Consider the following 19319-nt stretch of genomic DNA (forward strand, 5'->3'; position numbering starts at 1 on the left):
TAGAAAGAAATCTGTGGATGCGTATTGATACTGCTAGGGAGGATTTTGTGTCTGAAACTGAGGGACTTGGTTGATTTTAATGTTAAAGCAGTGTGTGAGGTATTTGCCGAGAATAAGTTGAAACATATTTGGCAAAGTAACTGTGAAATTATTCCAACTAGAGGAAGCAAGGGCAGTGTGTTAAGAGTTTACTCAGGGCTTTGTGACAGCAGTCTAGGCAAGTGCATTATTTATTGAGCTATACCCTCTGCCCAGTGACTTTCAATGTGCTAAATAGTCTGGATATGGGATCAGAGAATGTAACAGGTCTTATTTGAGGTAGTTCTGTTTTGTTACATGGGCCAGTAGAAGGACAGTGAGCCAAGAGAGTTGAGAATAATAGGAATGAAGTAGTTTGAAGTCATTGAAATGATGGGCTGGCATCCAGGTTGAAGTGAATAGGAAGTTGATAGAAAGAGAGTAGTAGATGAAGTGAATTGTAGGTCCAGATTAGGTCTAAGAACCAAAAGTGTTAGGAAGAAAAATGTGACTCTTAGAATGTTTTGGGAAACATAGTAAGATGTATGTGTTGGGTATTGAGTTTAGAATTTTACTGCAAAAGCAGCTCCGAGACCAAGGTTTGGCCATTAAGAAAGTTGCTGAGGCCAAGAGGTGACCGTATTGCATATGCTGCTTAGAATAATGACAGGATTTCAGGTAGACATTATGGTAAGGGACAAGGGACTGGGGAAGTGGTTCAGGAATACATCACTTGATAAAAGTATATGGCCAGAGTTCAGATCCTCAGTACCCACCCACATAAAAGCTTGCAGCTACAGCATACTGAAGGCAGAAAGTGGACAGGCTTGCTAGCTAGACTACCTGAGTCAGTAAGTTCAGGGTTGGGCAAAAAGATCCTGTCTCAGTAAACAACCTGTGGCATCTATATGATGTACTTAAATGAGCACGCATGCACACTCCCTCCTCCCAAGGTGTAAGAACAAACAAGGACAAGAGTCTTTGGTAAAAGGCTTTTGGGTAACTGATGGGGAGAATAGACAAAAGCAGTAAGAAAAGATAGAGTGTGACCTAGCCAGGCTTCTAGAATGATGGTCTAGATCGGGAAGCAGCATTAGATAGCAGCAGAGTACTTGACTTGCCTTGTCTCCAGTTGTGCAAAGTATGGGAAAGTAAGCAGCCTTGATTTTAGAAGCACCACAGGGAAAGCAGTGTCAAAGAAGAGTTGTTTGTTTGTTTTTTTTTTTTTTTTTTTTTTTGGTTTTTCGAGACAGGGTTTCTCTTTATAGCTCTGGCTGTCCTGGAACTCACTTTGTAGACCAGGCTGGCCTCGAACTCAGAAATCCACCAGAAATCCACCTGCCTCTGCCTCCCGAGTGCTGGGATTAAAGGCGTGCGCCACCACGCCCGGCGAGAGTGAGGTTTTAATGAATGGGAAGTGAAAGAAGGAATGCTTTATAAAAAATGAAGGATTAGAAGAGATGGCTCAGGATCAATAGGTTTCAAGCAGCATGTTAACGTGCCCTAGGGGAAACTGTAAACATGCATGATAACACGGTGCGGTAAGGCTAGGGAGAAGCAGGCATATGGGCAGTATTGAAATACCTGTGAAATCGCCTTCTAACTTCATGCTACCTCCCAAAACTCAACTCTAGTCATATGTTCTTAGTTTGATTTTGGTAAACCTAGGATCTATAGCCCCTAGTTTGGAATGAAAAGGATTAAAGAGCAGCAGTGCCTTAGAAGGCTAAATAAAAATGCTGAGGAATGGGTTGGTGCTGATTTTTAAGGAAACAATATCTTCAAGAAAATCATTTAGCTCAACCTTTTCCTCCCTTGTATGTATGTAGAGATAGAGACAGCATATGTGTGTGCCCCTGAGGTTGATGTTGGGAATCATCTGCAACCACTTTCTACCTTACATTGAAGCAGGTCTCACATATGGCTAGCCAGTCTGTTCTAGGGACCCTATCTCTGCTTCCCATATGCTGGGATTACAGGTGGGTCACTGTGCCCATCTGGCTTTTTGTGGTTCTAAGATGGCAGACTGATGCTTGTTTGTGTGGAAGGTGTTTAACTTCTGAGCCATATTTATATATTTAGGGTACTGTGTGATAATTTGATAACTTTCCAGTGATCAAGTTAGCATTCCCATGTCGTTTTTTTTTTTTGTTTGTTTTTGTTTTTTGTTTTTTTTAAGACAGTTTCTCTGTGTAGCTCTGGCTGTCCTGGAACTTGCTCTGTAGATCAAGCTATCCTCAAATTTTCAGAAATCCACCTTCCTCAGACTCATGAGTGCTGGGTTGCACCACCACTGCCCAGCTTGTCAGTAATTTTTAAACTTAGCATTAGCTGCTATGTCCATTCTCACTAGAGGAATAGAACATAATTTGCATTTAACAAATGTGTGTAAGCCTTTAATCCTAGCACTTGGAAGTCAGAGGCAGGCAGATTCTCTGAGTTTGAGGCTAGACTGGGCTATTGTAAGTTCCAGGACAGCCAAGGCTACACAGAGAAACCCTGTCTTGGAGAAAAAAAAAAAAAAAAAAAAACAACAACAAAACAACATAACAAGTGTGTATATTCCATAAAATTCACAGGAAGTGTTTGTATAATTTGGATGACATGAATTCTAGTCTTTCTCACATCTAGATAGATGTTGACTTCCTTTACTGTAAAAGGAATGAAGTTAGATTAGATTTTTCTGCTTGATATTTTTCTTAATTACAATAAACATCTATTAAAAGCAGGTACTTATAATTGCTTTGGCTTGGTTGTTTGAAGTACTATCCTGTATTTCTTTTCTTTGAGAGTGGGGGAGACAAAAATCTTTGTTCTCATGTAACTTTGGCATGCACACACACACACAACACATGGTTTTGTTCAAGTAGCTTACAGGCTGTGGTCCAGGTAGTCCAACAATGGTTATCTCTTGAAAGAAAGGCCAAGGATCTGGTTATAAAACTGAAAGTCTTAGCCATCTCAATCTTTTGCAGCGTTCAGGTAATTCCTTCAGAGGTCTTGAGTCTATGTTGGAACCTCACAGAAGTACATTCTAATACCACCAGGGGTATTAGTGCCTTAGTAACGGGATAGATGAACTTGCCAGAGAGACTGAGGTTAAGGAAGCAAAAAGCAAAAGCTTTTTATGCAGGCTGGCCCAGATTTAGGGTGAATCTTTTTCCACCTTCAGATAATCCAGGTTTAAGGTGGGTCTTCCCATCTCAAATGATCAAATCAAGAAAATCCTCCACAGGTGTGCCCAACTACTTGGGTTTCTTCAGATTTATTTTATGTGTATGAGTGTTTGCTTGTATTGCTTCTATATATGCATCACATGAGTTCCTGGTGCCAGGGAGGTCAGGGTGTATTGACTCTCCTGGAGCTGGAGTTAAAGATGGTTGTGAGCTATCAAGTTGGTAGAGGTTTTTAACTTTCTTTTTGGTTTTTCGAGACAGGGCTGTATAGCCTGTATAGCCCTGGCTGTCCTGGAACTCACTTTGTAGACCAGGCTGGCCTGGAACTCAGAGATCCGCCTGCCTCTGCCTCCCAATTGCTGGGATTATAGGAGAGCGCCACCACGCCCAGCGGTTTTTAACTTTCTTTGTTAGGTTTATTCTAAGGGTTTTAGAATTTGAAACAGGTTCTCTCTGTGCAGCGGGGTGGGGAACCTGGAACCCTCCCTATGTAAATCAGATTGGCCATGAGTTTAATTCTTCCCGCCTCTATACCCTGAGTGCAAGATTAAATGCTCTTCACCACATTGTTTCTTGTTCAGTGTGCCCTTTGATGGTATGTAGACAGTCTACTGTATCTTTAATGCTAACTTTGAATCCTAACCATTTTGTAGAAGGTGTTTATCAGATTATCAGCCTTCTTGTGGAGTCTCGAGGGTCTCTGATGTATAGAATTGTAACACTTGAAAATAGGATTTTTTTTCTTAACTACTTCCTTTCTTATTTAAATGCCTTTTATTACCTTCCTGTGTGTTACTACCAAAGCCAGGATTTCAAGCATTTATTGGTCATTTGTGCTTTAGTTTTTATGAATTGCTTGTTTAACCTTTGTTCATTTTTCGATTTTGATGCTCTATGATCTTGTTTTTATGTGCAGGGTGCAAAGTCTTCTCTCTCTAAGATTTTTATGCACACATCAGTGGACAGTTTGACTTTTACAAAGGAAGCCGCTTTCTTTTTACTACTCTTAATTTTATTCTTACTTAGTTCCAATTTATTTATAATTGTCGCAGTTATTTTTATTCCCATCATATTCTGATCTAGCCTCCTGGTGCCAGGCAACCATTCAACTGTTGGATGATTGAGAATAGCTTTTGCTAGTTTCCCAGTGGTTGGTTAGGCAATCAAATGCAGATTTGGGTGTTGGTGCCATCTAGTGTGGGTAATGGTAAAACCATTTCTATGGAATATTTGATAAGTAACCATACTGAATAAATGTGGCTGGTCACAAAATTTCACACTTGTTATAAAACAAATTTATAAACTATTTTGAATTTTGACATTTTGTACAGAATTAAATACTTGAGCTATGCTATAAGCATTCTGAAATGACCCTGAAGATGTGTTTCTGTTAAGGTAAAAGGCCTAATGACTTAATTTTTAAATTGTAAGTTTAGAAATACTTTGGGTCTTTAACTCACTCACTCTCTCTCTCTCTCTCTCTCTCTCTCACATGCTTGTGCATTCGAGGTCATTGCATTCAAGGTCTCATATTTGATGAGGCATGTCAGTTTGACTTCACAAAGGAAAGCCTGTTTCATTTTTTAGTACTCTTTTATTTTTACTTTTAGTTCTGATTTATTTATAATTGTCTGGATTCTTGCAGAGTTATTTTTATTCCCATCATATTCTGATTTAACCTCCTGGTGCAAGAGAAACATTTTCAGTTTCTCTGGATTTTAATATTCATATATTGAAATTGCTATGTGATGTTGTTAAAAGAGTTTGAAAATGCTCAATTTTTTGTCATTTTGAATGTTATTTTTTAGATTTCAAATCCTATTCCATTTTTGAATATTGAGTTCACCATTGTTGAAGTACTGACTTTTAGTCCATAGAGGGCATTAGATTACAGCATATGGTAGGGTTTATGGTTGTTAATGTCTCTCAGCAGTAAAACATCTAGTTTTGTACCTCTGTGTGCTTAGAATTCTAAAATTAGTTTCAAGACTGCTGTGTAACTGTCACTGTTTCATATTAATAAAAGATTCGGGCTCTCCATTATTAATAGACGTCTAAATCGTAGCTTCCCAAAACAATATACAAGCAAAGTAAATGGCTGCTCTCTTCTCTTTTCTCTTTTCCTTCCTTTTCCTTTTCCTTTTTTTCTTTTCAATCTTTAAAGGCACAGGGAAATTTAAAAGGAAGGAAGGAAGGAAGGAAGGAAGGAAGGAAGGAAGGAAGGAAAAGGAAAGGGGAAGAAGGGGAAGAAGAGAAAGGGGAAGAAGGAGAGGAAGGGGAAGAAGGGGAAGGGAAAAGCAAAACAAACCAAAAATTTTGCTGGCATTAAAAGTAAAAGAAGTGGAAGGAGTTTGAGAGAGCAGGATGAGGTGAACACCAGGTGGGCTTACTAACTAGGTTGTTTTGTTTCTTTTTTGAAACAAACATAACTATATAATGTTAGCTGGCCTTGAACTCAGAGAATGCTACCTGACTGCTTTCCCAATGCTGGTTTAAAGGTCTGTACCATTCTGGGCTTTCACATCTGCTTTGAGACAGTTCTCTTGTGCTTAAAATCCTTCCAAATAGATACAAACTTTAAAAAAAAAAAAAATGCTCCCCAGGCAGTGGTGGCGCATGCCTGATTCCAGCACTTGGGAGGCAGAGGTAGGTGGATTTCTGAATTCGAGGTCAGCCTGGTTTACAGAGTTGAGTTCCAGGACAACCAGGGCTACACAGAAACCCTGTCTTGAAAAAACAAAACAAAACAACCCCAAAACTCACACATGCTACTTTATCAGAGATTTTTTTTATTAGCAACTTATTTAATTATATTTTTTCTTAGTTAACCATGCATTGTAAAAAAAAAAAAGTGTTTTGACTAAGGTAAGAGAGACATTGAAAGTAGGTAATTTTAGATCATCGTACTCTTTAGAAGTGAGTTGGAGACCTTGCAGGTCTTTGGTTTTATTTTTTTAGCATTATATTTACAAGTTTGATCTGTGACTCTTCCTTTGGCATTCTGTAAGGAGAAAATAGAATACTACACCAGATATTCAAAGCATCACGTTGCCAGTTGGTTTGCATGTGTATTATTTGAGGACTATTCTTGAGAGAATTTTATTCTTTAAAGGTTGGTATTTAAATTCATTTAGATGAAGTTTAATGAGAAAGTATGACCCATAAATTGTGTACTCATAAATTTTGCTCGTTGATTTTTCAGAGTAAAATATTTTTGCTTGGCTAACTTAAAAACTGCAGTTTTAAAACACTGAGAAAGAAGTGGGTAAAAATGTCAGCTGGTACCTATGAGTTAGCTAGTTTTCTCTATACTTACCATAAATTGTAATAACTAAAACTAAAGAATTGATTATCATTCTGCAAAAACTTAACTTAAGGCTTTTAATTTGCTTTCTTAAATAAAAGCTTACAGTATGAAAAGTACATTTAATATTCATATGAGTGGATTATTACACACACATTCTTGGCACCTTAAAATTAGCAGACAAGTGAAGTATTATAAATATGTGAGTTACATATATGCTGAATATGTTTACCTTAGAGAATATGTAACTTGAAGGTACTATTTACTGTCTTCTGGTGTTTTTGTTCTAGTGGAGCTCAGATTAGAACCCATGCCTTGAGCCTGTTAGGTATACACTTTACGAGTTAACTATACTCCCCGTCCTTGTCTGTCAGTTTGAAAGAGTTCATTTAAAAAATACTGTCCTGGAAGTATTCTGTATTCTTTGAACAGTTTTGGATGCTAAACCGTTATGTGAAGAGGTCACACAATTTCATCTTTGATGTAATATGGTGGTGACAGTGTTCTCAGAATAATTATATCATATAAGGTCTCAGCAAGTAAAGTTAGAAATACTTCAGAATTCTTTTAAAATTGCTTTTATTTATAATTGTGCAAGAGGGACTTAAAAATGAGTAATTGGCATTCTGAACACTTAAGGATTTTGCAAGGTTTTGCAGGCCCACATAAGTGAGCATATTTCAGGAAGATATCCCCATTTCAGTGTGGTTACAGCCATGAGATGCATGTACTTTTATGCATTGATTTTATATATATTACATCTTCAAATGCCATACGTATTTAAATATATTTTAGCTGATTAAATTGGCACTGTTCATTTCCTTTTCTGCTTAGGCAAATTTAGCATCAGGTAAAAATCAGTTGTAGAACATTAGAAAGACACACTGGAATGACTGAAAGTTTAATAAATTCTGAAAAAATGGGAAATTCTGGAACCATTTATTTTTATGGCTATTAAATTGTGCCATTTTCATGGGGTAAATGATATAGTTATTAGTACATGACCGTTTCTCTCCCAGCCAAAGATTTATTGCAATGGTAGGTAGTTGAGTATTTATTAAAAGATTGAATTGGAACAGGTAACAATTAATCTAGATTTGGAGGAATCTAGATTTTTAGAAATGTAAAGGAAAAAAAAACCTGATCATACCTTCCAGGATGCAAAATATGAGTTCTCTAAGCCTCAGTAAACCCAGAAAAAAAGGCAGTTCACAACCTTGAAATTGAAGTTATTAACCCATTTGGATTAGTCCATTTCTGTCTTGTGGGTTAACTGTTGATTTTAGAGTTTCAAGTAAAACTGAAACAGCAGCACAATTGAACTGTCCCTAATAAAGAAAAGTCAAGTCTGTGGGTGCAGACTTAGTTCTGTGTGTTTCAGGTATATTTAGCGGTTGGCTCTGTTAGAGAGTCTTTTCTTTTGGTAGCTGCCTCCTTCCCTGCAAAGGTAGCTCCATTTGGCATGATCAGCAAGCAAATGGCTAAGACAATGAGCAGATAGAAGGGAAAGCATTAATGTCTGGGTATTAGCAGCCTAGTTACAGATTGTACTGCGTCAGCTTGCTCCACACCCCAAAGACATCAGGTGACTCCAGTTGTTCAGCCGGGACTGCAGGCTTAGGTTGAGCAAACGGGTATCTCATGTCTCAGGGAGAATTTTGCAATTTACAGCTTTTCTGTTAGTATGCATAATTTGTAATTGCTGCTGGAGGGCAGATCGTGGCAAGAAATGGACGATCAGAAGAAACGTTGGAAGGACAAGGGTATGTCTTTTAATCTTTTACTCCTTTTTATGTAACCAGTAAGATTTCTGTGGGTAAGCTTTGTAGTTTAGATATACTCGGGATTGAAAGCGGAGCCTGTGATCATGTAATGCTTAAGATTAACATAAAACAGCTGCTTCTGGTGTTTTTTACAGTTGATTGTGTGCAGGAAAGATATCATATTCTTTTTCACTGGTGTTTGGTTTAGTAATTTTAGACGTGTCTGTTGTTTCTTTTCTAATCTTGCGCGTTGAAATTGGTATGGGATTAACATCTCATTTGTTGGTCACTTTGGTGTGAGGAATGTATAATAAACATTACATTCTTCTGTAGTCTGTGATGACATTTCATGATGACTTTAAATAAAGCTCAGCTGGTGTGCCTGAGATCTATCCCTAGGTTTGTAGGTAGCAGAATTGCATTGTATCTTTGAAAATCTAAAGTGAACATTTGAAGTTCTTACTTGAATGCATTTTAATTTTTATGTAACTTGAAACTATTCAGATGTATACAGAGTTTTAAATGTATCCCCAAATTTACTAACCTTTGTCCTTGTAATAACCAATTAATGATCTTGATCCCCGTCCTCCCCCTTGAAAACTCAGATTTTTAAAAATCTCAGTGATTCATTGTGAAGAATTTAAGCCTGCAAAGTAGTAGTAAAATATCGACTATTGAATATTTCAATAGCACTTTATTATGTAGCTTGACAACTGCTATGTAATGAGAGAGAGAGAGAGAGAGAGAGAGAGAGAGAGAGAGAGACCGAGTAAGCAAGAGTGAGTTGTTTATCTGACTGTCTAGAATAAGTTGTCTTAAAAATTGTTAGAACTGTTTTTAAGTGGCTGAGATAAACATTTCTGTAGCTGACTAGCTGCAGTGACCTGCTTTAAAACCAAAACCAAAACCAATCAGTAAAAAAAAAATGTGGGGGAAAGGTGATTTTAACATTGAATTCATATGTATTCAATATAAAGGGGAAAACAGCTGTGAGCTTTAAGAAAGGATTTCATTAAAAAGCTTAATAAAAAAGGACTTTTCTTTAGCTTATCCATAAATATTAAAAATGAAGTGAACCAATGTGCTAGCTTTTGGTAAGTAAAAAGATACTTGAGATAATAAAGTGGGTGAGAAGCCACAGTAGGGCCCATCCTGCAACTTTCAAGTCTCTGCATGAACGACTTCAATTGTAGAGTATTAAAATGTTAAGCTCTTATAAGATAATGTAGGGATATAAAGACAGAAATTAAGATGCAGTAGAATCTATCTTTTGTGATAGTCTTAACTATTAAAGACCCTTAAACAAATTCAGAATCACTCTTGAGTCTCTCTGCCGATCCTGGCTTTGTTTGTTTGTAAATCTGGTCCACTGATACTTTTCTTCTTGTTTTTAACCCTTGTCTGAGTAAATCAGACCAACCTATTTTTTCCTTATCTAGGTGCTGTTACATCTTAGTGTTTCCTGTATCAGCTGCTAATGCTAAAGATTATATAGTGAGGTTTAAATCAGAAACCACTGAGATGCCTGAGGTGAATGGTTTTTCCTTACTGTGAAAAAGTGAGGAACCTAACCTGAGGTGTCTACACGGGTAAACTTAAAATATATATACTTACTTAGACCTGGTCCCCCATACCTGCATTCTTGTGCTCTCAGACTCCCTTCCCAAAGCTGTCAGTAGTAACAAATATTCTGATTCATGTCTGGCTTTGTTTTTGTTTTGGTGAAGTTTTAAATGTGTTTGCTGTTTGGGTGATTTTTGTTTTTGCTTATTAGATATCTAGTCCTTTAGGCAAAGAGGTATTATAATTGGTGTTGTTACAGTCTTGCTATTTTCTGTTCATTAGCAGAATATTTTGACAAATGAAATCTAATATTTCATTATTGAGGTTATATGGAAAACTTAGATTAAGATGGGAAGACTTGCGAGTCTAGGTCAGTTGGGGGGAAGAATGACGTAACTGTCAGCAGCAGAGACAACTACACAAGTAACCCAGGGCAACCTGCAAGTTCTTTTTTAGACAACACCACAGGAAAGAATCTTAGGACCAAAAGAAGAGGTTAACAGGAAGAGGTGCCTGGGAAGAAAATACAGCATACTGTGCTCACAGTTCTCAAAGAATTGGAACTAGCAGCAGGCATGTGCATTTTGGTGGCTCTCAAGGTACATCTCAAAGGATTGCTCAGAAACTTTTTCTATACATGAGGTTAGAGACTGTCTGATATGATAGTTCCTTGGATGGGCTCAAACCTAATAAGATAAAGTCAGGACTTTAGGATTGCACCAGGGGTTAGGACATGCCCTTTTGTTTGTAAGTGGGCTTTTGATGAGATTCCTAAAAAATTACAGATGTTAAGTATGTTGGAATTCTTGATTCTTAGTTGGTAAGAGGCCTCACCAGGGGAAGGGGCTCCTTTCCCTTCCCAACCCCATAGTCTTTCCTTCCTTTCCAATCACACCTGCTTTAGAAGCACTGAGAAGACACTGTTAATACAGTGACTAGAATTTCCTGGGTAGAGTAGACTGTATAGGATAATGTTGACAGATAGATTTGTAGGCTCAAAGATGATAGAAGGTTAGACGGTCTAGGTCAGGTTTCCTGAAGCTTCTCTGTGGTTCACAAGAAAGAGTCCTGTGATCCTATCAAAACAAGCTCTACAGGGCCTGGCAATCTGGTGTCATCATTTTATAATTGGGCAGATTTGGAAAACAATCTAGGGTTCACACCTTAGTTCTAGTATGTTTTGATTTTGACTAGGTATGAAACTGCCTCTTAAGTTTTTATTCTGTTGTGTGATTTATAGGGTTCCAGTTTTGAGGTTCTCTGGGGTTTTATGACAAGATGCTCTGGGCCAGGTTGTATTGGTTTGATGTTTAAAGTAGGTAGTAATAATAAGTAGTGGTGGGTTCAGAAGGCCATCTGTGGTGTAGTAAAAGCCGGAGGAGAACCTAGAGGCCTGAGTTTGGGATGATTTTAGCTATGCCTGGACTTAAAAAAGAAAACCTTGAACATCATCTGAAATGGGGATGAAAAGGAAGTAACAGATATGAGAAAAATAAGTGAAGAAATACTTGATATTCATCATAGGTTGCAGGACTACATGAATTCGAAGTCACGATGAACAACTATCTATGCTCAGCATCAGTAGATTTTTTTTTAAAGCCAAATTGAGTTCTAGACACTTTGAATTTGAAGTGATGGACATAGCAAGCAATGATAAAGATTACAAAACAAATGCAAAGCGAGGGTATCTTTTTTAAAAAATCGAAGATAGGGAAGGAAAGCCATTAGCACCAAGCCTACATTAATGGAGCACCAGGAAAAGTTAGCTCTAACAGCAGTAGGAGGAGTAGGAGAGTGTGGTCTCACCACCAGGACAGGACTGGAGGTCTGAGGAGGACTGGCTGTCAAGAAACTGTTTAGAATGAAGATAAAGTGATTGCAGACGCTCAGATTTTAGGAGAAAGTGCAGCATTGCCCATGTTTGCTAGTGCCTTTGTAGATTGGGAAGCTCAGCTGGCCTTTGTGAGAACTTTCAGTAACATTAAAATTCAGTTTGATTATGCTTAATGACAAAGTGGCTTTGTCATCATATCTGGTGCATTCTTCCCTTGTGGACTCTTTAGGGCTTCCTACTTTGCCTGGAAGTCAACTGCCAATCTTAGGAAGAAACCTGCTTTTAATTCTATCTAAACTTACCTAAAACTCAGTGTAACTTGGACCTTCATTGTGTTTTTCTAGATTTTTTTTTTTGATTGTTGTTAAGTAGCAGGACTGTGTGTTGTAGAAAATAGAGAATGGCTTTGGGTTTTTAATAATGAAGTAAGGAACTAGAAGATTATATTATACATTGTATTCTGTAATCTTGAACAATTTAGTAGATATTTCCACCTTTAAAGTCACTTACATCACTTTAATATGTTGCTGGTTAAAGTGAGTAAAATTAAATTAAATTCTGTTCTTATTCATGGTTATTGTTCAGTTAATGAAAATTGGGGTTAATACATGCTTGCAGCATTGCTTTTCAGAAAAATTGCTTTGAGCAACGAGTTATTGTTTGTCTGGGAGCCATGGCTAAAATTAATTCTGATGGTTTTAACTTTAGGAATTTTTATCAGTTTTAAGTAAATTACAGAAACAGGTTTGCATTTTTTTTTCAGAAGTGAATGTATATATGTTTTCAGTGGTTATAGAGAAATATAATAAAAAAAAATCTTCAAGGGATATGGATTGAGACCAGTGGTGGAAATTTATTCTGATGCTTTCCTTATTTACCCCTATCTGAATATTCGTATTTTTTTTAATCAGGACTGCTAACTGATCTATACTTCATGTGATGGCTGAATTGAAATTATCTTCTTCAAGAACAGTTGTAATTGTGCCATTGCAAGAGTTTTTCTTTGTGTTTCAAGTTCAACTTATACTGATGATCCTTGGCTAATTATAAAGGCATCCCATGACTCAGTCCTAGCTTACTCCCATCCCCACACGACCCTGAAGGGCCTGCTCCATCAACATGCCTGCTATTTTATTTCTCTGATTTTACCTCTTACACCTTTTCTTCCAATTTTTATTTTGACCATGCAGTATTTAAGACACATTCTTCCCAGATAGACATGATACTGGCCTTCTTTAAACTCTTCTTTTGAGTTGTGACTTCTATTCCATTACATATGGGCTTTATGTCTGTAACATTCTTTAAAGGTAAAAATGGTCCTTTCCTCCTGGGCCTCCTAGTTGGCATGCATAATTTTTCTATAAAATGACAGACATATTTAATGGTTTACTCCTTGCCTTGAACTTTGTACATATATTTCTTTTTAAAAATGATACATCCCCCCCACCCCCATTGGGGATTTAGGATTCTCCTTTTTTCTTAAAGGAGCAATGAAACAATTAAGACTCGTAGGAGTTCTGAAAGATAGCTTAGCAGTTATAAGCACTGGCTTCTCTTGTACAGGACCCAGGTTTGATTCCCACATGGCAACTCACAACCATTTGTAACTCCAGTTCCAAGTTCCAGGGTCTCCTACATCCTCTTCTGCCCTCCATAGGTGCCAGGGTTACACATGGTACACAAACTAAATGCAGGCAAAAATACACATGTAAAAGTAAATACTTCTTAAAAAGAATTTTAGATTTCACCTGCAGATAATGAGTCTTGTCATTTACATTTATTGTAACCATTTAGTTTTATACATAAGGAAACCAAGAAAACTAAATATGCTAGGTTATTTGCATAGACCTTCAAAGCTGGAGTATGAGACCTTGATTTTATAGTTTGTATGAGAACAACCAAGGAGTGATGAGGAAAAGGCTGAAAATTGGCCCATGTTGTGATAATTTATTCATGCATAGCTTACTATGGCAGCTTTTTGTATGTGGTACCATTTACCACTTACTTTTTTTATTTTATGTATATGAGTACACTATAGCAGTCTTCAAACACCCCAGAAGAGGGCATCAGATCCCATTACAGATGGTTGCGAGCCACCATGTGGTTGCTGGGACCTCTGGAAGAACAGTCAGTGCCCTTAACTGCTGAGTCATCTCTCCAGCCCCTGGTTCTCACTCTTAAGAAAAAAAGAGCAGTAGTCTTAGTATCAACTGTGGAAAAAGGTAGATGTGGTTAGTAGTATTACTGAAACTTCTGCTGAGCCTGTGATATAATTTCTCTTAAGGACTGGATTCCGTACTTGCTGTAGGAAGAACATTTCAACAGTCAATAGAATTCTCTTTACTTTTTCTTTTTTTCTTTTCTTTTCTTTTTTTTTTTTTTAACTTAATCTCATCTGTTGCTAGAATTTGGGCTTAAGGGTGTTGAGTTTAATTTAGTTTAATTGTATGCAGTCTTTTATAACTAATTTTTATAACTAAAAATTGTCAAATTTTGTGCAAGGAGTGTTTAGGAGTAAGTAAGTAGATAGATACATAGAGAGAAAATACTTAGCTTTAATTTAGAATGGTATTACATGTATGGACTTTACTATGAATGGAAAATTATACCATGGTTTAGAGAAATTGGAAATGTGAAGTTAGGGATATTTTCTATTCTGTTTTTGTATATTGATGCCCCCAACATGAAAATTTTTTTATGTGTGTAAGTGTGTGGGCTCTCCATGTTGCAGTGTGTGTGTGAAGATCGGAGGATGACATCTATGAGTCCTGTGGGTCCCAGGTATCAGACTCTGGTTATTCAACTTGTTGTCATGTGCATCAGTTTGCCAGCCCGTTTTGTATTGAAAGCTATATGAACTAAATAATCAGTGGTTTGAATTATTAATGAGTCAAATGTGGTGGTAGGAGCTTACTATTCTTATTTTTTAAAAAAGTTGTTTTTAAAATAGGGCTTTAAAATTGAAACCTGACTTCAAGCTAACTTCAGGCTAAGTTGAATGTAAATTTAAGGAAATTCATTTAAGGAAAATGTAACAGGATGACTTGTGCATGTAACACATTTGATCTAGCACTATTTTTAGCTATAGCAGATGACAGCCTGTGATTACCAAATGTAGGCAGCTCTTCTTTCTTTGTACCAAGTCAGTGAAAGAAAAACTGGGTTCCTTTAAATTTAAATTTTAGTTAGGTAAGGTGCACTATACAAAATAATCAAAAGTTTTCTATATTTTTTAATTTTGAAAACAAAGATAAACTGCAGGGAAATGAATCTATTTTTCTAAATTATTTAACTAGATTGGCATAAACCCCTATGTGTTTCCCATAGTTGTAAGGGAAAAATCACTGTTCAGTTCTTCTTGGATCTTTAAAAGGGGTGTTCTATGAACATTTTATATGAGTTAGAAACTTCCTTATAAAAACATGCTTTATCCAATATTTTCATAAGAATTTCCTGCATGTGAGTGTGCTGCCTGCCTGGGTATGTGTGTATCACACGTCTGCCTGGTGCCCATAGTGGCCAGTAGAGGAGCTAGTCCCCTGAACTTCATTTACACATTGTTGTGAATCACAGTGGGGTGATAGAAATCAAACCTGTGTGTTTCTAAAAGAGCCTTCTCTCTAGCACCCCTTATCAGATATTTACTTTGTATTTCCTCCCATTTTGTAGATTGTCTTCACCTTCTTCATTATGTCCTTTGAAACAAAATATTTTATTTTAAGAGGCTCAGTATATTTACTTTTCTTGTGTTTATGCTAATACCATATGTTAAGAAACACAGCCTTGAAGATCTACACTTTCTTTATTCTTTTAACTAAATTGTTATTTTTAACAGCTACCCTTCATGTAAACATGTGTAGGAATGTGTATAGAGGTCAAAAGACAGCTTATAGGGACTAATTCTTGCCTTCTACCATGTGGGGCTAGGAGCTAAAATGTCTTAGCAAGCTTGGTGGCAGGTGCACTCAGCCATTTTGCCAACTGTCTAAAAGCATTTTATAGTTTAAACTCCAATCTTTAGATTTTTATTCTATTTTGAGTTAAAACAATATTTTGTCATCTTTAATAGTGTGTTTGTCATGAATGCAGATAGCTACTGTGGCTAGAGTGGTCAGATCCTCTGGAGCTGAAGTTAAAGAGATTTGGGAACCATTAATGGCTGAGCCATCTCTCTACCCCATAAGTTAACCTTTCATGTCATATAAAGTACAGGAATCTAAGGAGTCCAGTGGCATTCCCCTGCAGTTGGACATCCAGTTGTTCTTAGCTTCCTTGTCAAATTCACCTGACTATAAATATAAAAGTTGATTGTATTTCACTTATGTTCCTTTGTAACCATGTATATGACTGTAGGGTCGGGTTTATGTTTTGTTTTCTTTTTTTGAGACAGAAGCTTGCTATGTAGCTCCAACTGACTTCTAGCTTGCCATTCTCTTGTTACTGAAAGCTTTGCAGGAAATTTTGCAGAGGAGAAATGTGAGCCCTTTAACTTTATTATTGTTTTCCAGGATTTCTTTGGTTATTCCAGATATATTTTTTTTCAGCTGTCTTGTCAGTTCAGTTGGAGACACAAGCTGGGCTTTTGTTTTGATGGGGTTTGTACTTGGGACTAATTAGAGGACTGTTATATGTCATCCAAGACTGTGTGATATCTTTCTGCTTGATTCAGCCATTAATTTCTTTTAACTGTAAGTTTTCGGTTTATTTCATTTGTTTTCAGCTATGTATGTTCCTAGGAATTAAATTTTTTTGTTTGTGAATGTTAACTGTTGTTTTGAAAGTCTGTGTTAAGTCAGATGCAGTTGGCTTTGTATGATGTTGTACCCACAATGTCACTAGACTTGTTTAGGAATTCTAGTTGCTGTTTTGTGGCTTCTTTAGGAAATTCTAAATATAAGATCATATTAGCAACAAATACCTTAATTTATTTTTGTCCAATCAATTCATTGCCCAAATTCTGGTCAAAAACTTCTAGGACATATATGGGTGTGAAGTGTCAAAGAGAGGTTACCCTTGTCTTATTACTAGGTTTAAGTGGGAAGATGCTAGTCTTGCAGCATGTTCACTGTGATTTTGTAGATTTTATTTTTGATCAGTTTGAGGCTAATTCTTTTTTTTTTTCTTGCTGTTTTGTTGACTGTTTACCATGAGATGATGTTGGACCTAATCAGTTTTTTATGCAACTATTGTGGCGAGTGTGTCTTATTCCTATTTTGTTTTTATGGTGCATGTGTGGGTTGTTATTCATATGTTGCACTACCTTTGCATTCTCAGAACAGATCCTCCTAAGCTATGCTGTAATCTGTTTGCATTGCAGGATTTTGACTTGTTAATGGTGTTATGGTGAAATCACTGTTCTGTATTTATACGGGATGTTTATCTGTACTTATCCTGATGTCTTTGTCTGATTTGGGTATCTGAATTGAACAATCTTCTAAATTAACTAATGATATAAGGCTCTGATGAGTTATCAGAGGCATGTAGATATTTCTTTGGATTTTTGTATCCTTTTTTCCCCCCATGGAGAATCACTGCTCTTGGGCGAATTTAATCTTCCTAATTTAAAAAAAAAGTAAAACCAACATAAAGAGTCCATATGAAACTAAAATACTTTTGACAAGTATGAAAACAGACAACTGTTTTTGCTAGAAATTTGTGTTTTTCTTCTTTGCAGCTTCACTGACAAACTCTTTACAAAATGGGATTGAAAATGTATTAGTGCTTGTCACAGTGCTTTGGACGATGGATTCTGTCCTGTGTGTACTTACTTACCACTGTGTAGCTGTCTCACCTCCTGCCTGTACTTCCCTAATGGTCTCAAGAGTATCTCAACTTCTGCATTCCTAGGACTTACTTCAGCTTGACTAATCCATAGTGTGTGCTTTGAGGTAGTCATGTGTTTTCATGTGGTATCTGTGAACTTTCATGTATGACTTCCAGAGTTCTTACAATTATTGACAAGATCTGACTGCATCTGATCATTTATTAAATTATCAGGCAGCATTGTTCTTTGTGTGTATGAGTGTGTATGTCTCTGCACATACTGGTATGTGGATATGGAGGCTCTAAGGCAGCCTTGAGTGGTGGTACAGAGACAGGATCTCTTATTGGCCTGGAGCTGGCATATGAGTTGGCCTTTTGGCCAATGAGCCCTAGAATCTGCCTCTCTCTGCTTTCCTGACATGAGGATTACAAGTGTTGGCCATTGTGCTGGCCTTTATGTGTTTGGGGGTTGGTAGGTCCCTGTACCAACTGAGTTGCTTCCCCAGTCCGTGGTGTTCTTATAGTAGGAAATCCTACTCTACCACTCATTGAATGGGGATTAAGGCAGTATTTTGTGATTATAAATTGTGGTTGCCACTAGCATGAGACTGTTTCAAGTAGCACAGAAATGTATAAAGAAACAGGTAAGACTTATCTATAATCCCAATATTAAAGAAGTAAAAATATTTAGTAGATTTTTTTCAGACTTAATGGTTAGACATATTTTTGTTTGTTTTGTTTGTTTTATATGTAGCCCAAAATGGTTTCAAATTCACTGTTGTAGCCCAGGCTGGCTTTGTTCTCTTGATTCTTTTAATACTCTGTTTTCAAGTGTCATTATAGGCATCTTTATCTTTCTTTACAGACCAGTTTTTCCATTATACGTATACTAGTTTTAATCAAATTCATACTACTTTTAAAAGGTATTTTCAAAAACTTGATGGGACAGTGAGATAGCTCAGTGGGTAAAGGTACGTGGCACCGAGTCTGACCTCCTGAATTCAATCCCTGGAACCCACATGGTATAGAAAAGAACTGACTCCCACAAGTATCTCCTGATTGCCACACATGTACCGTGGTATGCGCATGCTCACTTCATTCACAAGTACATGAAAAGTGACTGTTTAAAAACCTAATTATACTTTTTTGGCTCTGAGAAGTACTTGTTAAATAAATGTATTGCTCTTAGCTGCCCTGTCATTGGTGTGTAAATGTAGGTATCTATGCTGGCTAGTATATGTCAACTTAACACAAGCTAGAGTCATGTGAGAGGAGAGACCCTCAATTGAGGAATTACTTCTTTCTATAAGATTGTCTGCAGAGCATTTTCTCACGTAGTGATTCATGGGAGAGTGCCCAGATCATTTGGGTGATGCTATCCCTGAGCTTCTGGCCCTGGGTTCTATAAGAAAGCAGGCTGAGCAAGCCATGGCGAGTATGCCAGTAAGTAGCACCCACTCCATGGTTTCTATATCAGCTTCTAGTTTCAGTTTCCTGCCTTATTTGAATTCCTGTCCTGACTTACTTCAATGATGGTCTATAATGTGAAAGTATAAGTCAAATAAGCCCTTTCCTCCCCAACATGCTTTTGGTCATGGTGTTTCACCTTAGCAATAGAAATCCTAACTAGGACAATATCCTATATCTTGTTAATTTCACATAGACATTCTTCTTGGTCTTTGTGGTTCATTTTACATACAATGACTCTTAGTCTATGTTCTGCCCATTCATCAAACATGCAGATGTACAACAATCTGAAGAACTTGAATATGCTGACCCTTTAGTTTATGCACAGGGTGCTTTAACAATAGCAAGTCTCATTATATATTTATCACCTTCCACTTCTAAACTGTAAAAAGCTTTTTGTACAGTTTTTGGTGTTCTCATAATTACAGTTA

General features: G+C 37.0%; 1 protein-coding gene across 5 annotated transcripts in view; it reads left to right on the forward strand.

Annotated features, from left to right (window-relative positions):
• Rtn4 (reticulon 4) overlaps nt 1-19319 on the forward strand; it is a 51517-nt gene that overhangs the window by 17724 nt on the left and 14474 nt on the right. Inside the window, exon 1 of one of the 5 annotated variants that reach the window (NM_024226.4) lies at nt 7942-8261. The exons of the other annotated variants lie outside the window; for them this stretch is intronic. Within the exon in view, the coding sequence (NP_077188.1) occupies nt 8228-8261 (34 nt within the window). The 5' untranslated portion in view covers nt 7942-8227. Of the gene's footprint in view, nt 1-7941; nt 8262-19319 lie in introns of those variants that run through there. 5 annotated transcript variants of the gene reach the window in all.

This window comes from Mus musculus, chromosome 11, assembly GCF_000001635.26.
Source record: "Mus musculus strain C57BL/6J chromosome 11, GRCm38.p6 C57BL/6J".
In the NCBI taxonomy this organism is placed as follows: domain Eukaryota; kingdom Metazoa; phylum Chordata; class Mammalia; order Rodentia; family Muridae; genus Mus; species Mus musculus.